Here is a 19287-nt window from a genome sequence, read left to right as displayed (position 1 = left end):
CCTTGCTCCTGATGGATGCTGGTTAGCGCCTTGCATGGCAGCTCCCTCCATCAGTGTGTGAATGTGTGTGTGAATGGGTAAATGTGGAAGTAGTGTCAAAGCGCTTTGTGTACCTTGAAGGTAGAAAAGCGCTATACAAGTACGACCCATTTATTTCCTGATCGTCTCCCTGAGTGCTGCTTCCCCTCAATTGCGGCTGATTGGCACCTGGCCACACCTGGTGTCAATCAGCCAGCTGCTATTTAAACCTGCTTTGTCCTCCACTCGGTGCTGGAGTATCGTCGTGTCGTTTTGTTGTATGCTGTAAGCCAGTGGTCCCCAACCTTTTTGTATCCGCGGACCAGTCATTGCTTAATTATTTGTCCCGCGGCCCGAGGGGGGGGGGGGGGGGGGGTCCTTTTTAAATTTTTTTTTATTTTTTCTTCTTTGTCATGAAAAAGGGACGTTTTTGTGGTTGGTGCACTAATTGTAAGTGTATATTGTGTTTTTTTATGTTGATTTAATGAAAAAAAAAAAAAAAACTTATTTATTTATTTTTTTTTAATAAAAAATTCTTCTGTGGCCCGGTACCAATCGGGCCACGGCCCGGTGGTTGGGGACCACTGCTGTAAGCTATAAGCTATTCCCTGGATCCTGACTCCTGTTCCTGCTTCCTGGTTTCTGGTCCGTGTTTTCCTTTTCTTATTTTTGAGCATTAAAACCATGTTTTCCTGCTCAATGCCTGCCATCATCTCTGCATCTTGGGGTTCGTCATCAACAAACTGTGACACCAACATTAAATATCCCGTCCCCGCAGCCTATCCAATTGAATATAAGTCGAAAAGGATTTGCAAATTATTGTTTTCTGTTTTTATTTACGAATTACACAGCGTGGTTTTAGGTTTTGCACAATTCTTTTATCATCGAAGTTTAGATGGTACCCTTAAACAGGTGTCTGTGTCCAGCGGGACCATTAATCAATTGCATCTCTGTTTTGTTGGCATTTAGATGCAAGACGTTGCTGGACCTCCATATTTAATTTCATGAAGCCACGCCCCCAGACGACTACGATCTGGCGTGTTGGTCAGTCAGTCGCAATAGTTGATGCAAAAACGGGTGCATGTCACAAAGTAACAGTAAAGCAACGGGCAGAAACATGTCTCGAGAGGAATTCTTGAAAGGGACACTTAAGTTTTCCCCCCTCAAAGTGTTGCTTTAAATGCGGAAGCTAAATAATTGATAGCCGAATGAATTATAGATCCGTACCAGAATGTTCAAACATCTTCATGGGATAACACCACTCTAAAGACTTTCTGCAGACTGGAGAAACTCACCCAAAAAATGTAATTCATATTTTACAACTAATAAATGAGCACAACCTGAAGGAAGACAAGTTAGGGGCCTACTGCAGATGTTCTTTAACGAGAAATAAAAGGCTTTAAATGCAGTAAACATTTTCAACTTTCACTCCTCGCCAGCTGTTAATTGGCCATTTTCACAGTTGTCATAAGCACCGCGTTTCATATTGATGAGCTGTGAAGATGTTTGACATGTTGGATAATTGAATGTGCGAGAGATCAACCCGAGGATGTTTTTTGAGAGGCATGACAGTTTCACTGGGTGTAAAGTTCCCATGTACGGCTACAACTGAAATAACATTTAGGAGCCAGAAGGTAAGAAAAGTTGCTTTAGCGCAGGGGTCACCAACACGGTGCCCGCGGGCACCAGGTCGACCGTAAGAACCAGATGAGTCGCCCGCTGGACTGTTCTAAAAATAGCTCAAATAGCAGCACTTACCAGTGAGCTGCCTTTATTTTTCAAATTGTATTTATTTACTAGCAAGCTGGTCTCGCTTTGCTCGACATTTTTAATTCTAAGAGAGACAAAACTCAAATAGAATTTGAAAATCCAAGAAAATATTTTAAAGACTTGGTCTTTACTTGTTTAAATACATAGATTTGTTTTTTTACTTTGCTTCTTATAACTTTCAGAAAGACAATTTTAGAGAAAAAATACAACCTTAAAAATGATTTTGGGATTTTTAAACACATATACCTTTTTACTTTTTAAATTCCTTCCTCTTCTTTACTGACAATTTAAATCAATGTTCAAGTATTTTTTTTTTATTGTAAAGAATAATAAATACATTTTAATTTAATTCTTCATTTTAGTTTCTGTTTTTTCGACGAAGAATATTTGTGAAATATTTCTTCAAACTTATTGTTACGTCTACGTCAGGGGTAGGGAACCTATGGCTCTAGAGCCAGATGTGGCTCTTTTGATGACTGCATCTGGCTCTCAGATAAATCTTAGCTGACATTGCTTAACACGATAATTATGAATAATTTCGCTGGAATTCACAGTGCTAAAAATAACGTTCAGAATATAAAACATTCTCATGCATTTAAATCCATCCATCCGTTTCCTACCGCACCTGTTCAAGAAGTCGCATTAATGGTAAGAAGTATTTTATGTCATGATGGGTTTGGGGTCGCAGCTTGCTGCGGTGTCGTTCTCCCAGGAAGGCAGACAGACTACTCGGGACATGGCATTTAGGTAAAAACATGACTTAATTTAAACTAAAAAAAGATACAAACAAAAATCGCTCACAGCGGAGGCACAACTTGGGCTAAGAAGAAAGCTAACGCATAAACAGACTGTGAACATAAATCAAACAAAACTTACTTGGCATGAAGCACGAAACTATGGCAAGGCATGAAACAAGTCAGCACAGAGCAAGAAAAGATCACATTGACACCAGGGCGACTGACTGGCAAAGACAAGCTTAAATACTGCCTCTGATTTGTGCTCGGGTAGCAGGTGAGGAGGCATTTTGTCCACCAGAGACAGGTGGACAAAATGAGTACCCAAGGAAACCAGACAAGGGAGTGGAAAAAAAACAGGAACTTAAAGAGTCCAAAAGACAAACAGCACATGGCCAAACAAAAACATGATCAACAGACACGACATTTTATTTATTATTGGTTAGCTTAAGAATAACAATGTTTTTAAAAAGAATAAGAGACTTATTATACTCTAAAAATGTTGGTCTTACTTAAAAATGCACGCATTTAGTTGTATTCAGTGTTAAAAAAAATGATATGGCTCTGACGGAAATACATTTTGAAATATTTGGCTTTCGTGGCTCTCTCAGCCAAAAGGTTCCCGACCCCTGGCCTACGTGCTTCTTCCAAGATGCAGTCGGGTATTGACACAGCGTACAGGTAAGAAAACAGATTTATTTAACTACAAACAGACTAATAAAAAAAAAACATTGGTGCTAAGGAAAAAGGCAAACAAACATCTACTAGCGTGTGAGCTAGGGAAACAGAAGGTGGCTAAGCGCGAAAGCATTAGCGAGTAAAGCATGGGTGTCAAACTCTGGCCCGCGGGCCAAATTTGGTCCGCCGTTTAATTTAATTTGGCCCTTGAGGCAATATCAAATTAATATTAGAGCTGGCCCGCCGGTAACACCACATTCACCGCTAATACTCATACTTGCCAATCCTCCCGATTTTCCCAGGAGACTCCCGAAGTTTAGTGCCCTTCCCGAAAATCTCCCTGGGCAACCATTCTCCCGATTTCCACCTGGACAACAATATTGGGGGCGTGCCTTAAAGGCACTGCCTTTAGCGTCCTCTACAACATGTTGTCACGTCCTCTTTTCCTCCATATGAACAGCGTGCTGGCCAACTCACATAATATATGCGGCTTTCACACACACATACTTGGCCAACAGCCATACAGGTCACACTGAGGGTGGCCGTATAAACAACTTTAACATTGTTACAAATATGCGCCACACTGTGAACCCACATCAAACAAGAATGACAAAACACATTTCGGGAGAACACCCGCACCGTAACACAACATAAACACAACAGAACAAATACCCAGAAACCCTTGCAGCACTAACTCTACCGGAACGCTATAATATACACCCCCCGCTACCACCAAACCCCGCCCACCTCATTTTTTATTTTATTTTCGAATTTGTTAGCCTGTGGAAAAAGTTAATGTTGATATTTACCTCAGAAGGCTGCAAATAGAAAAGAGGCATTCATTTTTTTAATTACATATTATTTAATATACCACTGATGTTTTTTCGTTTGTTTTTTGAAAGTTGATTTTGCACTATTACGTTATATAAGCTCTGCTTGTTCCATGGGGGGAAGCCCGAGTACCCGGAGGGAACCCACGCAGTCACGGGGAGAACATGCAAACTCCACACAGAAAGATCCCGAGCCCGGGATTGAACCCAGGATTACTCAGGACCTTCGTATTGTGAGGCAGATGCACTAACCCCTGTCCCACCATGCTGCCCTATATAAGCCTTACTTGTTCAATATTCAGTGCAAAACTTTTTTGGGTCCCTATTAAAAGGTTAACTTGTTCAACCTTGGCCCGCGGCTTTGTTCAGTTCTAAATTTTGGCCCACTCTGTATTTGAGTTTGACACCCCTGGAGTAAACAATTAGAACACAAAGAGGCTAGGCGTGGAAGATAGCAAGTATCAAAACGGATTATTACCGAAGTCAGGAGTCCACGAAGACATCGAAAAGAGTGTAGCAAACTTGAGGAGAGACCAGAACGAGTAAATGAAACAGGTCGGTTAATATAGAGTCTGTAATCAAAACCAGGTGTGCCAACAAAGGCAGGTGAACAAATCAAGTCGCCATGGTGACAAAAACAAACAAGGAAGTGCACAAACTAAGACTCGGAAGCGTCCGTGAATCAAGAAGATAAACACAAAAAACTCAAAACCAAATAATGTAAGATCCGAGCGGCGGATCTTAACACTTATTATGATTAAAATAAAAATAAAAATATTCTGGCAAATTTAGAAAATCTGTAGAATCAAATTTAAATCTTATTTCAAAGTGGATTTTAACCTATTTAAGTATTATTATTTTTTTTATTGTAAAGAATAATAAATACATTTTAATTAAATTCTTTATTTTAGTTTCTGTTTTTTCGATGAATAATATTTGTGAAATATTTCTTCAAACTTAAAATAAATAAATAATTCTGGCAAATCTAGAAAATCTGTAGAATCAAATTTAAATCTTATTTCAAAGTCTTTTGAATTTCTTTTACATTTTTTGTTCAGGAAAATCTAGAAGAGATAATGATTTGTCTTTGTTAGAAATATAGCTTGGTCCAATTTGTTGTATATTTTAACAAACTGCAGATCGGATTTTAACCTATTTAAAACGTGTCATCAAAATTCTAAAATTAATCTTAATCAGGAAAAATTACTAATGATGTTCCATAAATTCTTTTTTTAATTTTTTCAAAAAGATTCAAATTAGCAAATTTTTCTCTTCATTTTTTTCGGTTGAATATTAAGGATTCGAAATTGAAGATAAACTATGTTTCAAAATTTAATTTTCATTTTTTCGTGTTTTCTCCTCTTTTAAACCGTTCAATTAAGTGTTTTTTTCATCGTTTATTCTCTACAAAAAACCTCCCGTAAAAGGAAAAAAAATATACGACGGAATGACAGACAGAAAAACTCATTTTTTAATCCATCCATCCATCCATCATCTTCCGCTTATCCGAGGTCGGGTCGCGGGGGCAGCAGCCTAAGCAGGGAAGCCCAGACTTCCCTATCTCCAGCCACTTCGTCTAGCTCTTCCCGGGGGATCCCGAGGCGTTCCCAGGCCAGCCGGGAGACATAGTCTTCCCAACGTGTCCTGGGTCTTCCCCGTGGCCTCCTACCAGCTGGACGTGCCCTAAACACATCCCTAGGAAGGCGTTCCAAGGCGTTCATTTTTTAATTTATATATTTATTTATTAAAGGTAAATTGAGCAAATTGGCTGTTTCTGGCAATTTATTTAAGTGTGTATCAAACTGGTAGCCCTTCGCATTAATCAGTACCCAAGAAGTAGCTCTTGGTTTCAAAAAGGTTGATGACCCCTGCTTTAGCGTAATATTTACCATTTCCATTTTCTACCGCTTATTCCCTTTCGGGGTAATATTGTGAAACAAAACGCCAGATGATATGTATTACCTTGTACACACACACCATAATAACACTCCTATGTTGAAGCACATCAAGCGGTGTTAGTGTCATAGCTTACCAAAGTTGTACTAAAACATTTTGATAGATCTTTGAGCGCCGTGTGTAATGTTCTATATTTTCAATGGGACATATAAAATGTTGGTGTCGTTTACTTGAGTCATATTGCCGTCATACTGCTGTCATGTCTTGGTGTTCATGTTTTGTTTAGTTGTGTTAGTTTACTTCAAAACTCCATTAGTTCCTGTTTTTTTCCATGCCAACCCATTAGTTTTCACCTGTCCCCAAGTAACGCACCTGTTTTCACTAATCATGTAACTATTATTGAAACCGAAAGACTTTACTTCTGATACTGTCCATAGTTTTGCTTCTTGCCACATGCCACGTAAGTTTTTGTTTTTTCATGTCACAGTTATCGGGTTTTGTTTCATGTTCATAGTTTCTGCCTTAGTGCAAGTTTTTGTATTATTGTTATTCAAGGTTTTAGAAAAAAAACAAAATTTTTTTTTATATGGCAAACACAAAATATGCAAGATTTTCCCCCCCAAAATATCTCAAAGTGAAATATTTAATGTGACATTGATTTTGATTAAATCCATATTATTTTTTAAGAAAATAACAGCCTGCATGGCAGCAGAGTAAACATTGCAACATTTTCCCGTCACATTTCACCCGTTTACTCTTTTGGGGCGGTTTAGCTTGGTTGGTAGAGCGGCCGTGCCAGCAACTTGAGGGTTGCAGGTTCAATTCCCGCTTCCGCCAACCTAGTCACTGCCGTTGTGTCCTTGGGCAAGACACTTTACCCACCTGCTCCCAGTGCCACCCACACTGGTTTTAATGTAACTTAGATATTGGGTTTCACTATGTAAAGCGCTTTGAGTCGCTAGAGAAAAAGCGCTATATAAATATACAAGTCACTTCACTTAAACCAGTTTTTTCTGTTTTTTATTTTTTTAATCGTATTTTTAGAATGTGCTTAGGGCCGTTGAAAAATTACCCGCGGGCCGCAAATTTGGACACCACTGATCTACAAAGATACAACATATTGCTATTGCGACATCCAGTGGACACATTTCGAACAGCAGTTTTTATTATTAAAAAATTTCAGGTTAATTATTATACTCGAAATGTTTTAATAATAAAAACTGCTGTTCGAAATGTGTCCACTGGATGTCGCAATAACAATTTGTTGTAACCTGAAAAAAAATTTCAGGTTAATTATTATACTCGACTTCACGGTGGCAGAGGGGTTAGTGCGTCTGTTTCACAAAACGAAGGTCCTGCAGTCCTGGGTTCAAATCCAGGCTCGGGATCTTTTTGTGTGTAGTTTGCATGTTCTCCCCGTGAATGCGTGGGTTCCCTCCGGGTACTCCGGCTTCCTCCCACTTCCAAAGACATGCACCTGGGGATAGGTTGATTGGCAACACTAAATTGGCCCCTAGTGTGTGAATGTGAGTGTGAATGTTGTCTGTCTATCTGTGTTGGCCCTGCGATGAGGTGGCGACTTGTCCAGGGTGTACCCCGCCTTCCGCCCGATTGTAGCTGAGATAGGCGCCAGCGCCCCCCGCAATCCCAAAAGGGAATAAGCGGTAGAAAATGGATGGGTGGATTATTATACTCAGCAAACTCATCTCGCGGGCCCGATTAAACCTGTTCACGGGCTTGATTCGGCCCCGGGGCCGCACGTTTGACACCACTGGTGTACAAATGATCTGTGTGGCCTGATTTGTCATTTAAATGAGATATTCTCCGGAGCCTCGTGTTCTAGCTTTAAACAAGGGAAAGCAAGCCAACACTCTCGGCCCTTTTAAGACTGCAAAGGGAGCACAGAGCAACACTTTGTCTGCCCGAGTACGGCCGACCATTAACATCCTATTTCCATATCACAGGGATGCACAAGCGCTCTAATATGTGCTCTTATTTAGGGAAATGTCAGCGCTAACAGAGATGTACGCCATTATTCATCGTGTTGACTCGTTGGGGCAACATTCTTTTTCCCTCACATGTTGAGTCATCAAAGCATCTGCCACCTCCAGGTGCCACTGTGCATTTATTTGCATGTGTTTTTTTTTGTTTTTTTTTAAACGTACGCTTTTTGATGGTAATGTGCTGGGTTTGGGAATAACAAATTACAGGCGGCAGTTTTGCTTTGTCACAACATGGTTTATCAATGATGAGTGTCTTTCAGTCTTAATGAGTTTTCCAATTGTTTTGGCTCACGGCAGCTTGTGTATTTCAGGAAAATGACAGCAGATTATTGCAATTAGGGCCTTAGTGGAATGCATATTTCTTTCACCGTGTAACCTGATTTATAAGTACCGTATTTCGAGTTTATTGTTCTTCGGTCAATGGTCAACAAAGCAAACAAACAGTTGTACATCCATCCATCCATCCATCCATCCATCTTCTGCCGCTTATTCCCGTTCGGGGTCGCGGGGGGCGCTGGCGCCTATCTCAGCTACAATCGGGCAGAAGGCAGGGTACACCCTGGACAAGTCGCCACCTCATCGCAGGGCTAACACAGACAGACAGACAACATTCACACTCACATTCACACACTAGGGCCAATTTAGTGTTGCCAATCAACCTATCCCCAGGTGCATGTCTTTGGAAGTGGGAGGAAGCCGGAGTACCCGGAGGGAACCCACGCATTCACGGGGAGAACATGCAAACTCCACACAGAAAGATCCCGGGCCTGGATTTGAACCCAGGACTGCAGGACCTTCGTATTGTGAGGCAGACGCACTAACCCCTCTGCCACAGTGAAGCCATCAGTTGTACATCCATAGATTGAAAATAAAAAGTTGTACATTCATAGATTGAAAATAAAAAAAATGTTACAGACCGAAAGGGTTTAGGCTGAAGTTAAACACTTATTGCGGCCTAACCCTATAAACATTTTTAAGTACAAAATAAACTTCCGAAAGTTATAAAATGTCCTTTGCACAACTTATTATAAATACACATTATAAACGACATGCCCCAAGTGGAGGAGTTCAAGTACCTAGGAGTCTTGTTCACGAGTGAGGGAAGAGTGGATCGTGAGATCGACAGGCGGATCGGTGCGGCGTGTTCAGTAATGCGGACGTTGTATCAATCCGTTGTGATGAAGAAGGAGCTGAGCCGGAAGGCAAAGCTCTCAATTTACCGGTCGATCTACGTTCCCATCCTCACCTATGGTCATGAGCTTTGGGTCATGACCGAAAGGATAAGATCACGGGTACAAGCGGCCGAAATGAGTTTCCTCCGCCGTGTGGCGGGGCTCTCCCTTAGAGATAGGGTGAGAAGCTCTGCCATCCGGGAGGAACTCAAAGTAAAGCCGCTGCTCCTTCACATCGAGAGGAGCCAGATGAGGTGGTTCGGGCATCTGGTCAGGATGCCACCCGAACGCTTCCCTAGGGAGGTGTTTAGGGCACGTCCAACCGGTAGGAGGCCACGGGGAAGACCCAGGACACGTTGGGAAGACTATGTCTCTCGGCTGGCCTGGGAACGCCTCGGGATCCCCCGGGAAGAGCTAGACGAAGTGGCTGGGGAGAGGGAAGTCTGGGTTTCCCTGCTTAGGCTGTTGCCCCCGCGACCCGACCTCGGATAAGCGGAAGATGATGGATGGATGGATGGATGGATACAAACGACATGAACATAGTTCAATTTTATACACAGTACAGGCATGTGAAATATCCCTGTGTACATATTAGACCTTTGCGCTAATTATATATACAACTGTGGTGGATCCATTATGGATTGAACTTTCACAGTATCATGTTAGACCCGCTCGACATCCATTGCTTTCCTCCTCTCCAAGGTTCTCATAGTCATCATTGTCACCGACGTCCCACTGGGTGTGAGTTTTCCTTGCCCCTATGTGGGCCTACCGAGGATGTCGTAGTGGTTTGTGCAGCCCTTTGAGACACTAGTGATTTAGGGCTATATAAGTAAACATTGATTGATTGATTGATATACAAACAATTGTACTTCTATTATTATTTATATCTCATGTTTAATTTTTAATTAACATTAATCAATCAATCAATCAATGTTTACTTATATAGCCCTAAATCACTAGTGTCTCAAAGTCTCACCTTAAAAATTATTTAAAAAAATAAAATAAAAAAAGATATTACGGAGATGAGAGAAGGCCGTTTTAGTAACGCTTTTAATGTGTGCCTCAAAGGAGAGAGTTGGGTCAAAGATAATACCCAGATTCTTTCCCGTGTCGCCTTGTTTAATTGTTTGGTTGTCAAATGTTAGAGTTGTATTATTAAATAGAGTTCGGTGTCTAGCAGGACCGATAATCAGCATTTCCGTTTTTTTGGCGTTGAGTTGCAAAAAGTTAGCGGACATCCATTGTTTTGTCCTCCAGTCAGATGCTGGATTATTGTCGTGTCGTGTCGATGTCACCACTACCTGTCTTGTTGCTTGTAGCTTTGTCTACTTCTGTTCACTCTGTTCATGCCATAGTTCCGTCGAGTCACCGCAAGTGTTTTTGTTCGTAGCCCAGTTTGTTTATCCGCCTTGTGCGCGCCTTTTCTTAGTACCCTTTTGTTTGTCCTCGTTCAAGTATTTTAATTAAATCATGTTTACCTGCAAAATGCCTGCCTCCTTCTCTGCATCTTGGGGTTCGACACAAACTAACTCTGACATAATCGCTAAATCCCATGAAATCTTATACGTCTAGTCTCGTACGTGAATATTTGATATTTTACGGTAATGTGTTAATAATTTCACACATAAGTCGCTCCTGAGTATAAGTCGCACCCCCGGCCAAACTATATAAAAAACCTCTGATTTATAGTCCGAAAAATACGGTTTGTAGTAAATGTCTTGGCTCAACAACACGGTGGTTCAGTGGTTAGTGCTGGGGCATCACAGCGAGAAGGTCCTGTGATTTTTCAATTATTCCATCCATCCATTTGAATTGAATTGTATTGAAGTATTTGTTTCAAACCTGGCCATGCGATGAGGTGGTGACTTGTCCAGGGTGTACCCGCCTTCCGCCCGATTGTAGCTGAAATAGGCACCAGCGCCGCCTGCGACCCCAAAGGAAATAAGCGGTAGAAATGGATGGATGGATGGATGGATGGGTTTCAAACCTGCAGAGTAGAACACATTTTTTCTTACATCTTAGCAGAGACATTTGTGCAAGGCTTGAAAAGAGGTTGCATGAAGCAGATGCTTATAATACCCAAACCCCTCTCACTCACTCCGCATTTAACATAAACACTACACTACAATCCGCTCCCTGTAGGATCAGTGCCAGAACTTGGTCCGCATCGCCGGCAGTAAGTCGGACCCGTTTCCAGTGAGGGTTGGACTCCGCCCTTTTCTCACCGATTCTGTTCATAACTTTTATGGACAGAATTTCTAGGCACGGTCAAGGCGTTGAGGGGATCCGGTTTGGTGGCTGCAGGATTAGGTCTCTGCTTTTTGCAGATGATGTGGTCCTGATGGCTTAAACTGGCCAAGATCTTCAGCTCTCACTGGTTCGGTTCGCACCCGAGTGTGAAGCGACTGGGATGAGAATCAGCACCTCCAAGTCAGAGTCCATGGTTCTTGCCCGGAAAAGGGTGGAGTGCCATCTCCAGGTTTGGGAGGAGATCTTGCCCCAAGTGGAGGAGTTCAATTACCTAGGAGTCTTGTTCACGAGTGGGGGAAGAGTGGATCGTGAGGTCGACAGGCGGATCGGTGCGGCGTCTTCAGTAATGCGGACGCTGTATTGATCCGTTGTGGTGAAGAAGGAGCTCAACCGGAAGGCAAAGCTCTCAATTTACCGGTCGATCTCGGCTCCCATCCTCACCTATGGTCATGAGCTTTGGGTCATGACCGAAAGGATAAGATCACGGGTACAAGCGGCCGAAATGAGTTTCCTCCGCCGTGTGGCGGGGCTCTCCCTTAGAGATAGGGTGAGAAGCTCTGCTATCCGGGAGGAACTCAAAGTAAAGCCGCTGCTCCTCCACATCGAGAAGAGCCAGGTGAGGTGGTTCGGGCATCTGGTCAGGATGTCACCCGAACGCCTCCCGAGGGAGGTGTTTAGGGCACGTCCGACCGGTAGGAGGCCACGTGGAAGACCCAGGACAAGTTGGGAAGACTATGTCTCCCGGCTGGCCCAGGAATGCCTCAGGATCCCCAGGGAGGAGCTGGACGAAGTGGCTGGGGAGAGGGAAGTCTGGGCTTCCCTGCTTAGGCTGCTGCCCCCGCGACCCAACCTCAGATATGCGAAAGAAGATGGATGGAATATGGAATATAATCTAAGAATAATACCATACAAACAAAAACAAGAACAACTCCTGTACACTAGCAATACAATACTACCACTATTAGTATGAGACAACAGATACACACACACACACACATATATATATATATATACATATATATATACATATATATGTATATATATACATATATATGTATCATATGTATGTATACATATATATATGTGTATATGTATATACTGTATGTATATATATATATATATATATATATATATATATATATATATATATATATGTGTATATGTATGTATGTATATATATATATATACTGTATGTATATATGTATATGCATCCTCGCTCTTGGTTGCTTTATTGGGTCTGCTCCTGTCTCTGGCAATGCTCCCTTCACCCCAGCAGACAATGACGTGGAACACTGCAGAGGCCACCACAGTGTATATGTTTTCTTTTACTTTTTATTCATAACTTTGTGTGGAGGTGGCTGCTTACATCAGCTCTGCTCCTTTAATGTCTTTAATGTCCTTTGTCCCTCTTGCATACATGTAAGAGGGTTGTTAGCTATGGCTATGAGGTGTTTTTTCCCTTGTTGTTGTTGTTGTTGTTGTTGTTGTTGTTGTACTTGTACTTGTATAGCGCTTTTCTACCCCTTTTTAAGGAGCCCAAAGCGCTTTGACAGCATTTCCTTGGCCTCAGTCTGGATCCCATCTCCATGGGCCCAGGCTTAGACCATTTTTTTTTTCACCGCCCCATCCCCCCAACCCATTGTTTACCTGTATCTCACGTTTTTGTAAGGGGCGCCGTAAATTCGCAGAACCGTCAGCGATCCTGTTCTGTCTCCCTGTATTGTTTGATCATGTTTGTCTGATATTGAATGGGATTCTGCTGAAAATTTTTATTTCCCCTCAGGGATTAATTAAGTATTTCTGATTCTGATATTAACAGTAAATGAACAAGTAGATTAATACATAATTTTCTACCACTTGTCCTTAATAATTTTGACAAAATAAGAGAATGGGAAATCATACAATATGTTACTGCAAATGTCAACAGACGAATTAAGAGCATGTGTTTGCTTATTTACTAATAAAATACAAGTTGTCTTGTATGTTCACTATTTTATTTAAGGACAAACTTGCAATAATGCAACTTTTATGTGGTCCCCTTTATTTAGAAAAGTACCGAAAAGTACTGAAAAGTATCAAAATAATAGTCTGTGCTTATGTCCATGTCCAGGAATGCATTGCGAGAAAAACACCATTAGTTCAAATGTCACGCAGTCCCATTTAGTCTACAGAAAAGGCATAGCAGAGAGCCATTACATATTTTATGAAGCCGTGTGTAAATTCAGCAGCTTTGAGACATCCCTGCAGACCCGTAGAGCAACTGACACAGATGGTTACCGGCTTGTGGAGAGTGTCGGCTGCAGTGGCCACTTCATTTGTATGGTGGCAGAGTTGCACTTTAGGGTGCACATTTGTGTCGGGGGTTGGGGGGCATCTCCGCGGATGCTGCATGAGCCAGGTCCGGGGGGAGCGAGCCGGAGAAGGGAACATGACTGAAGCCAAGCATGCACTGAGTGGCAACAACAGCCTCTGCATGTGGAATGAGTTTTATAAAGGATGTAGAGAGGACTGGCGCACTGAGAATGCGTTTAATCTGACGTATGGGCAAGGTATGATTGGGGGTCCGCTCAAGGGAGTTTGGGACTGCAGTACACTGATTGGCTGGGCTTGATAGTAGGGAGTGGGCGAGGATGTGAACGACTTGCTTTGGCAAGTCTTTGGGACAGCTATCGAGGAGGCATGCGGTGTTAGAGATTGCGCATGCTGAGCGCGGAGCATCTGAGCTAGTGAGAGAAGGGACATGAGAAAAAGAGGAAGGAGGGGGAGACCGAGAGAGAAAGAGAACAGGAGCCGCTGAAAAGAGAGCGAGGCGGGCATAAAGAGCCGGATCACGCTCAAACACCGCAGTCTTTCTTTTTGCTTCTTTAAAGAAGCTCTCTCTTCTCGCTCACCGACCATGACCCCGCCGGACGACTTTATCTCCAAGCCCACCTAGGGAGGCGGAGACGAACGAGGAGGACGGGACCCGAAGAGGGACTCGCTAGAAGACAATATGAGGGATTTGATGTCTGTGGGCAGTCAAGAGAAAAAGGAGTAACCGCAACACTCTTCGGATAGCTTAAGCAAGTTAAGGCAGAAGTAAAAGAGGGACTAAGGAGTTCTACTTCACAAAGATTGAGTTGCGCATGTATTTAATCCATTCCTTCATGCTTGTTGACGTTCCATATAAGCATCCGTCTCACTCGTCATTTTCACCGCATGTCAGCAAAAAATCCCAGTGCTGAGACACCGCATGCCTTTTAGAAGTTGCCTGCAGAGACCTCGATCGGAAACTTCTAATGAGACGAGGTAGGGCATTGCCGTATCATCGCGACAGTCTTAAGAAGCTGGGATTCAGACGAGGGGGTGTGAAAGCCCTCCAATCAACTGCCTGATTAAAGTATTCGGAGATGAAGCCGCGAACCATCTTATCTGCCGGCGCTTGACACCTGTGTTTGAGGGATTAGAGAACGGGAAACAGGCATGGTCAGATATGTGTGTGCTGGGATTATGTCCTAAACACACAAGAATTACACAGGTGTTGGGGCAGGATTATGCAAACTCTCCTGCTGTATTATAGGCTTTAGGAGTCAGGTGAATGACAGAGCATTATCTCCGACAGATTAACTATGACTCCGAGGATATAATTTAATCATCTGCTCCAGGATTTGAAAGTTTCGAGATTGACTTTAGAGGTAAACTGAGGATAGGTGATAACACCCACAGGATTCGGCATCATCACCCCCTCAGTGGAATGACTCCTGCTTTGTGAACTGTTCAAAAACTTGCATCATGAGACGCTCAAGCACGGACGAGACGCCCTACCGGCGCAGTCCGTCTCTGGACAGCAAACCCGACACGCCGCCGTTCTCCTCCGGCTTCCACCGCTTCAGCGGAGAGTTTGAATACAAACGTCCGCCGTTTGCGTTCGGCTTCCACACGACGAAGGGGCCGCAAACACCCAAGGGCCGCTACGGCCAGGGGAAGAAGTATGTGGTGTTTTACCTCGACCTCTCCTTCATCTTCCTCCTAGAACTACGGCGCTGCAGGATGGCTGAAGGTTGCATGATGGCTCTGCGTTATGGGATGGTCTTCTTCAACCTCCTGTTCTGGGTAAGACCTTTTTTTATTTACATGTCTTCTAAACAATGTACCTACTTCTTTCTCGAGCATGCTGTGCTGCTGTGTTCTATGGTACTGATGTGAGTGAAAGTGCGGAAAAGATCACGCTTCTAGAAATGTGTATAAAGCTTTCTGTGTGGGCGAGTCAAGCGGTTTCTGCTCACTACAAGGCACTTGAAGTGTGGGTGTACGCTGACTTGTTTGCTGTCTTAAGCTTTGGTTTACTTAGTGTGTATTGTGCACAGTTAATCAAAGTGTTATCATTGTGCAGTAAATCTTTACCTGGCTCGGCTTTGCCTGTACGAGTTTGCACCTCAGCGTAGAGATCTAAGCGGCTGTCAGTCTGAGGTAACTCGTCGATCATATCAGTTCGCCATGGAGCTGTTTGAGATGCGGTGTCTGCCTGCCACTCTGATAACCTCACAACAAATCCCTTTCAGTCACATTGCAACACCGGTCATGTTCCCCAAATACAAAGAGCCTAGTCAGTCCTTCATTGTTTTCTATCAATTCTAACCTGTCACGTACTTTGGAAAGGATTGCTGACATGCTGACTGTACTTTTGTATTACCACATTGGACTCTTTCTTACTGGTAATGGAACGAGCCAAATACTGAAATACAATCTTTGTTGCCAGGATGCAATCTCCCCCTGGGATTGAGCAACCTCTTCACTGCCATAGCTACTGTCTGCCATAAACTGCTGTCAGAGAGAGGTCACGATTGTTATTAGCACAGCCATGAGCAATAGTGTGTGTGTGTGTATGTGTGTGTGTTTGCTCCTTGAGAAAAATATTGACCACCTGTCCACAAGGAAATATTGGCTTCTTTTCTGCCAATCATTTTACAAACCTGCGGGTAAAACAGGTAAAAGGTAATTCAGAATAGATCTTGTCTTTGATATCAGACACCCGGAAACACACACATAGTAGCTTATTGGCCACCAATTTCGTAAAAAACTATGTGATTGGCCATTGCAGATTAATGGTAAATGGGTTATCCTGGTGTAAGGAGCTGAACGGATGTGGGGAGTCTGCAGAGGTTCTTTCAGAGGTTTGTGACAGTTGTCAGGGAAGCCGCCAGGGGGCGCCACTTTGTGATCTGTTTACTGTTGTCTGTGAATGTTCTTCTTTGTTGGTTGTGGCCATCTTAGGTCACAACTCCATGTCCTTTTCTAAGGTAAGCATGAAGGGACCAGGCTCCCCACTTAAAAGATGTAAAAAAAAGTTATTGTTTTGCACTATTAAGCCGATTTATTCACAAAATATGATGACTAAGAGTTATATTAAGGTGGGGGTTTTGTAAATTGTGAAAAGACTGGGGATTTTGTTAACTTTTTATGCCAGTGTGTGTGTTAGCCCAGAAACATGTTATGCTAGGACATGTTTTGGTTCTTTTCATATGATTATACACTCACTCAGTCATTTATGCCTACATGCAAACACACACACACACACACACACACACACACACACACACACCCACACACACACACACGCGTTACCTGCTGAGTATATTGATTGTCTTAGTAGATATAACGTGTTATATTGTGACATATTTTGTATTTAGACAACTCCATGTCCATTTCTAAGGTGAAGATTTGAGATAAAGACGACTCCACCCAGATCCTTAGCTTCCTTGCCTGGTCTTTCTCTCCGTCTTCCCACGCACACAAAAATACAACACGCAACGCAGAGACTTTATAGGGAGGCCGAGGACTAGACGGACCCGGGATAGGGGAAGCCAGCTTCAAGGGTTACACTTGTATAGCGCTTTTCTACCTACAAGGTACTCAAAGTGCTTTGACACTATTTCCACATTCACATTTAACTTTTTAAATGCCTACTAAAATGAGATGTTCTTATTAAAACGGGGATAGCAGGTCCATTCTATGTGTCATACTTGATCATTTCGCGATATTGCCATATTTTTGCTGAAAGGATTTAGTAGAGAACATCGACGATAAAGTTCGCAGCTTTTGGTCGCTAATAGAAAAGCCCTGCCTTTACCGGAAGTATGTGCGCGTGACGTCACGAGTTGCAGGGCTCCACACATATTCACATTGTTTTTAATGGGAGCCACAAGCAGTAAGAGCAATTCGGACCGAGAAAGCGACAATTTCCCCATTAATTTGAGCGAGGGATGACAGATTCGTAAATAAGGATATTGATAGTGAAGGAATAGAAAAAAAAAGAAAAAAAAAAGCGACGGCTCCGGGGCGGCGGCAGTGTGAGCGTTTCAGAAGTAATTAGACACATTTACTAGGATCATTCTGTAAGATCCCTTATCTGTTTATTGCTTTAATAGTGTTTTAGTGAGATTTTATTGATTGTAAAGTCATACCTCGAGGTCGGATGGCTGCGGTGAACACGCAGTGTCTCAGAGAGAAGCCGAGGAGCCAAGCTCACGGCTGTGTTTTTTGACAGCTACTGCAGGACGACGAATAATCCACTGATGTCTCCGGTAAGATATACACCACAATTTCCCCATCCAAAAACATGCTGGTTGACTTAGAGAAAACATGTTTGCTAGACTGCTCTGCTTCACAAGAAACAAAGAAACACCGGCTGTGTCTCGGTGCTAAAGACAGCTGCAATACACCGCTTTCCACCAACAGCATTCTTCTTTATAGTCTCCATTATTAAATGAACAAATTGCAAAAGATTCAGCAACACAGATGTCCGAATTACTGTGTCATTATGCGGTTAAAGCAGACGACTTTTAGCCGCAAGTGGTCAGGCGTACGCGTCATTATTCCGCGACGTTTTCAACAAGAAACTCGCAGGAAATTTTAAATTGCAATTTAGTAAACTAAAAAGGCCGTATTAGCATGTGTTGCAATGTTAATATTTCATCATTGATATATAAACTATCAGACTGCGTGGTCGGTAGTAGTGGGTTTCAGTAGGCCTTTAATGCATCAATTACAACACATTATCACATTAATCATGTGTTAACGCAAAATAAACATGCAATTTGTTTTGAATCCACATGCTCCTTCACCTTAATCACATGGATGGTTACCTGAAAGGCGGAACAGGTGGCTTCATGGTCAATGATAAGATCAATGCATGTGAAAAGACGAGTGAATCGATTCTGACTGATGTGCTCACTGACAAATTTCACTTCAAAATACACTACGGGGCGGTATAGCTCGGTTGGTAGAGTGGCCGTGCCAGCAACTTGAGGGTTGCAGGTTCGATTCCCGCTTCCGCCATCCTAGTCTCTGCCGTTGTGTCCTTGGGCAAGAAGACACTTTACCCACATGCTCCCAGTGCCACCCACACTGGTTTAAATGTAACTTAGATATTGGGTTTCACAATGTAAAGCGCTTTGAGTCCCTAGAGAAAAGCGCTATATAAATATAATTCACTTCACTTCACTACACGGGACTTTAGATAAAATTCTTAGCAAGTTTTGAACAAATAAATGACGTGCATGATTCACTATTATTAGTTTAATTCCCTAGAGCCAACATCCTCTAAAGTAGACGTTTTATTGCGGTTTATTTATTTTGTCAGAGTTACAGAGGCGCTGTGCTGGTTTTAAGGACTTCCTGCAAAAAAGCTATAGTGAAAGATGATCTCAATGACAGCGCTCTGGTGATTTTAAGAATCTGCTGCAAAAATGTGAGTCGTTCACAAGTGTTTGTAACTGAACATATAGGTCAGTTGAATAGCCAAAATGATGAAAAAGAGAGACTTTAACTGCAATCTTTAGGAACACTACCAGTATAACTAAAGAAACTGGACAAATGACTACTGATTGCATCTGAAGGAAACAAGCTACAGCAACATCTTAGTTATATTAAGCACACTACGAAACTGCCATGA

General features: G+C 42.6%; 1 protein-coding gene across 5 annotated transcripts in view; it reads left to right on the top strand.

Annotated features, from left to right (window-relative positions):
- Nucleotides 1-19287, top strand: part of tspan4a (tetraspanin 4a) — a 526989-nt gene that overhangs the window by 75805 nt on the left and 431897 nt on the right. For 3 of the 5 annotated variants that reach the window (XM_061887281.1, XM_061887282.1, XM_061887283.1), the window contains one exon: nucleotides 15367-15446. In XM_061887281.1, the coding sequence (XP_061743265.1) occupies nucleotides 15384-15446 (63 nt within the window). In that variant the 5' untranslated portion in view covers nucleotides 15367-15383. Of the gene's footprint in view, nucleotides 1-3184; nucleotides 3204-14087; nucleotides 15447-19287 lie in introns of those variants that run through there. The other 2 variants (XM_061887284.1, XM_061887280.1) reach the window with 2 other exon arrangements.

The sequence above is a fragment of the Nerophis ophidion genome, linkage group LG25 (genome assembly GCF_033978795.1).
Source record: "Nerophis ophidion isolate RoL-2023_Sa linkage group LG25, RoL_Noph_v1.0, whole genome shotgun sequence".
In the NCBI taxonomy this organism is placed as follows: domain Eukaryota; kingdom Metazoa; phylum Chordata; class Actinopteri; order Syngnathiformes; family Syngnathidae; genus Nerophis; species Nerophis ophidion.
This window is presented reverse-complemented; position numbering and strand designations above follow the sequence as displayed.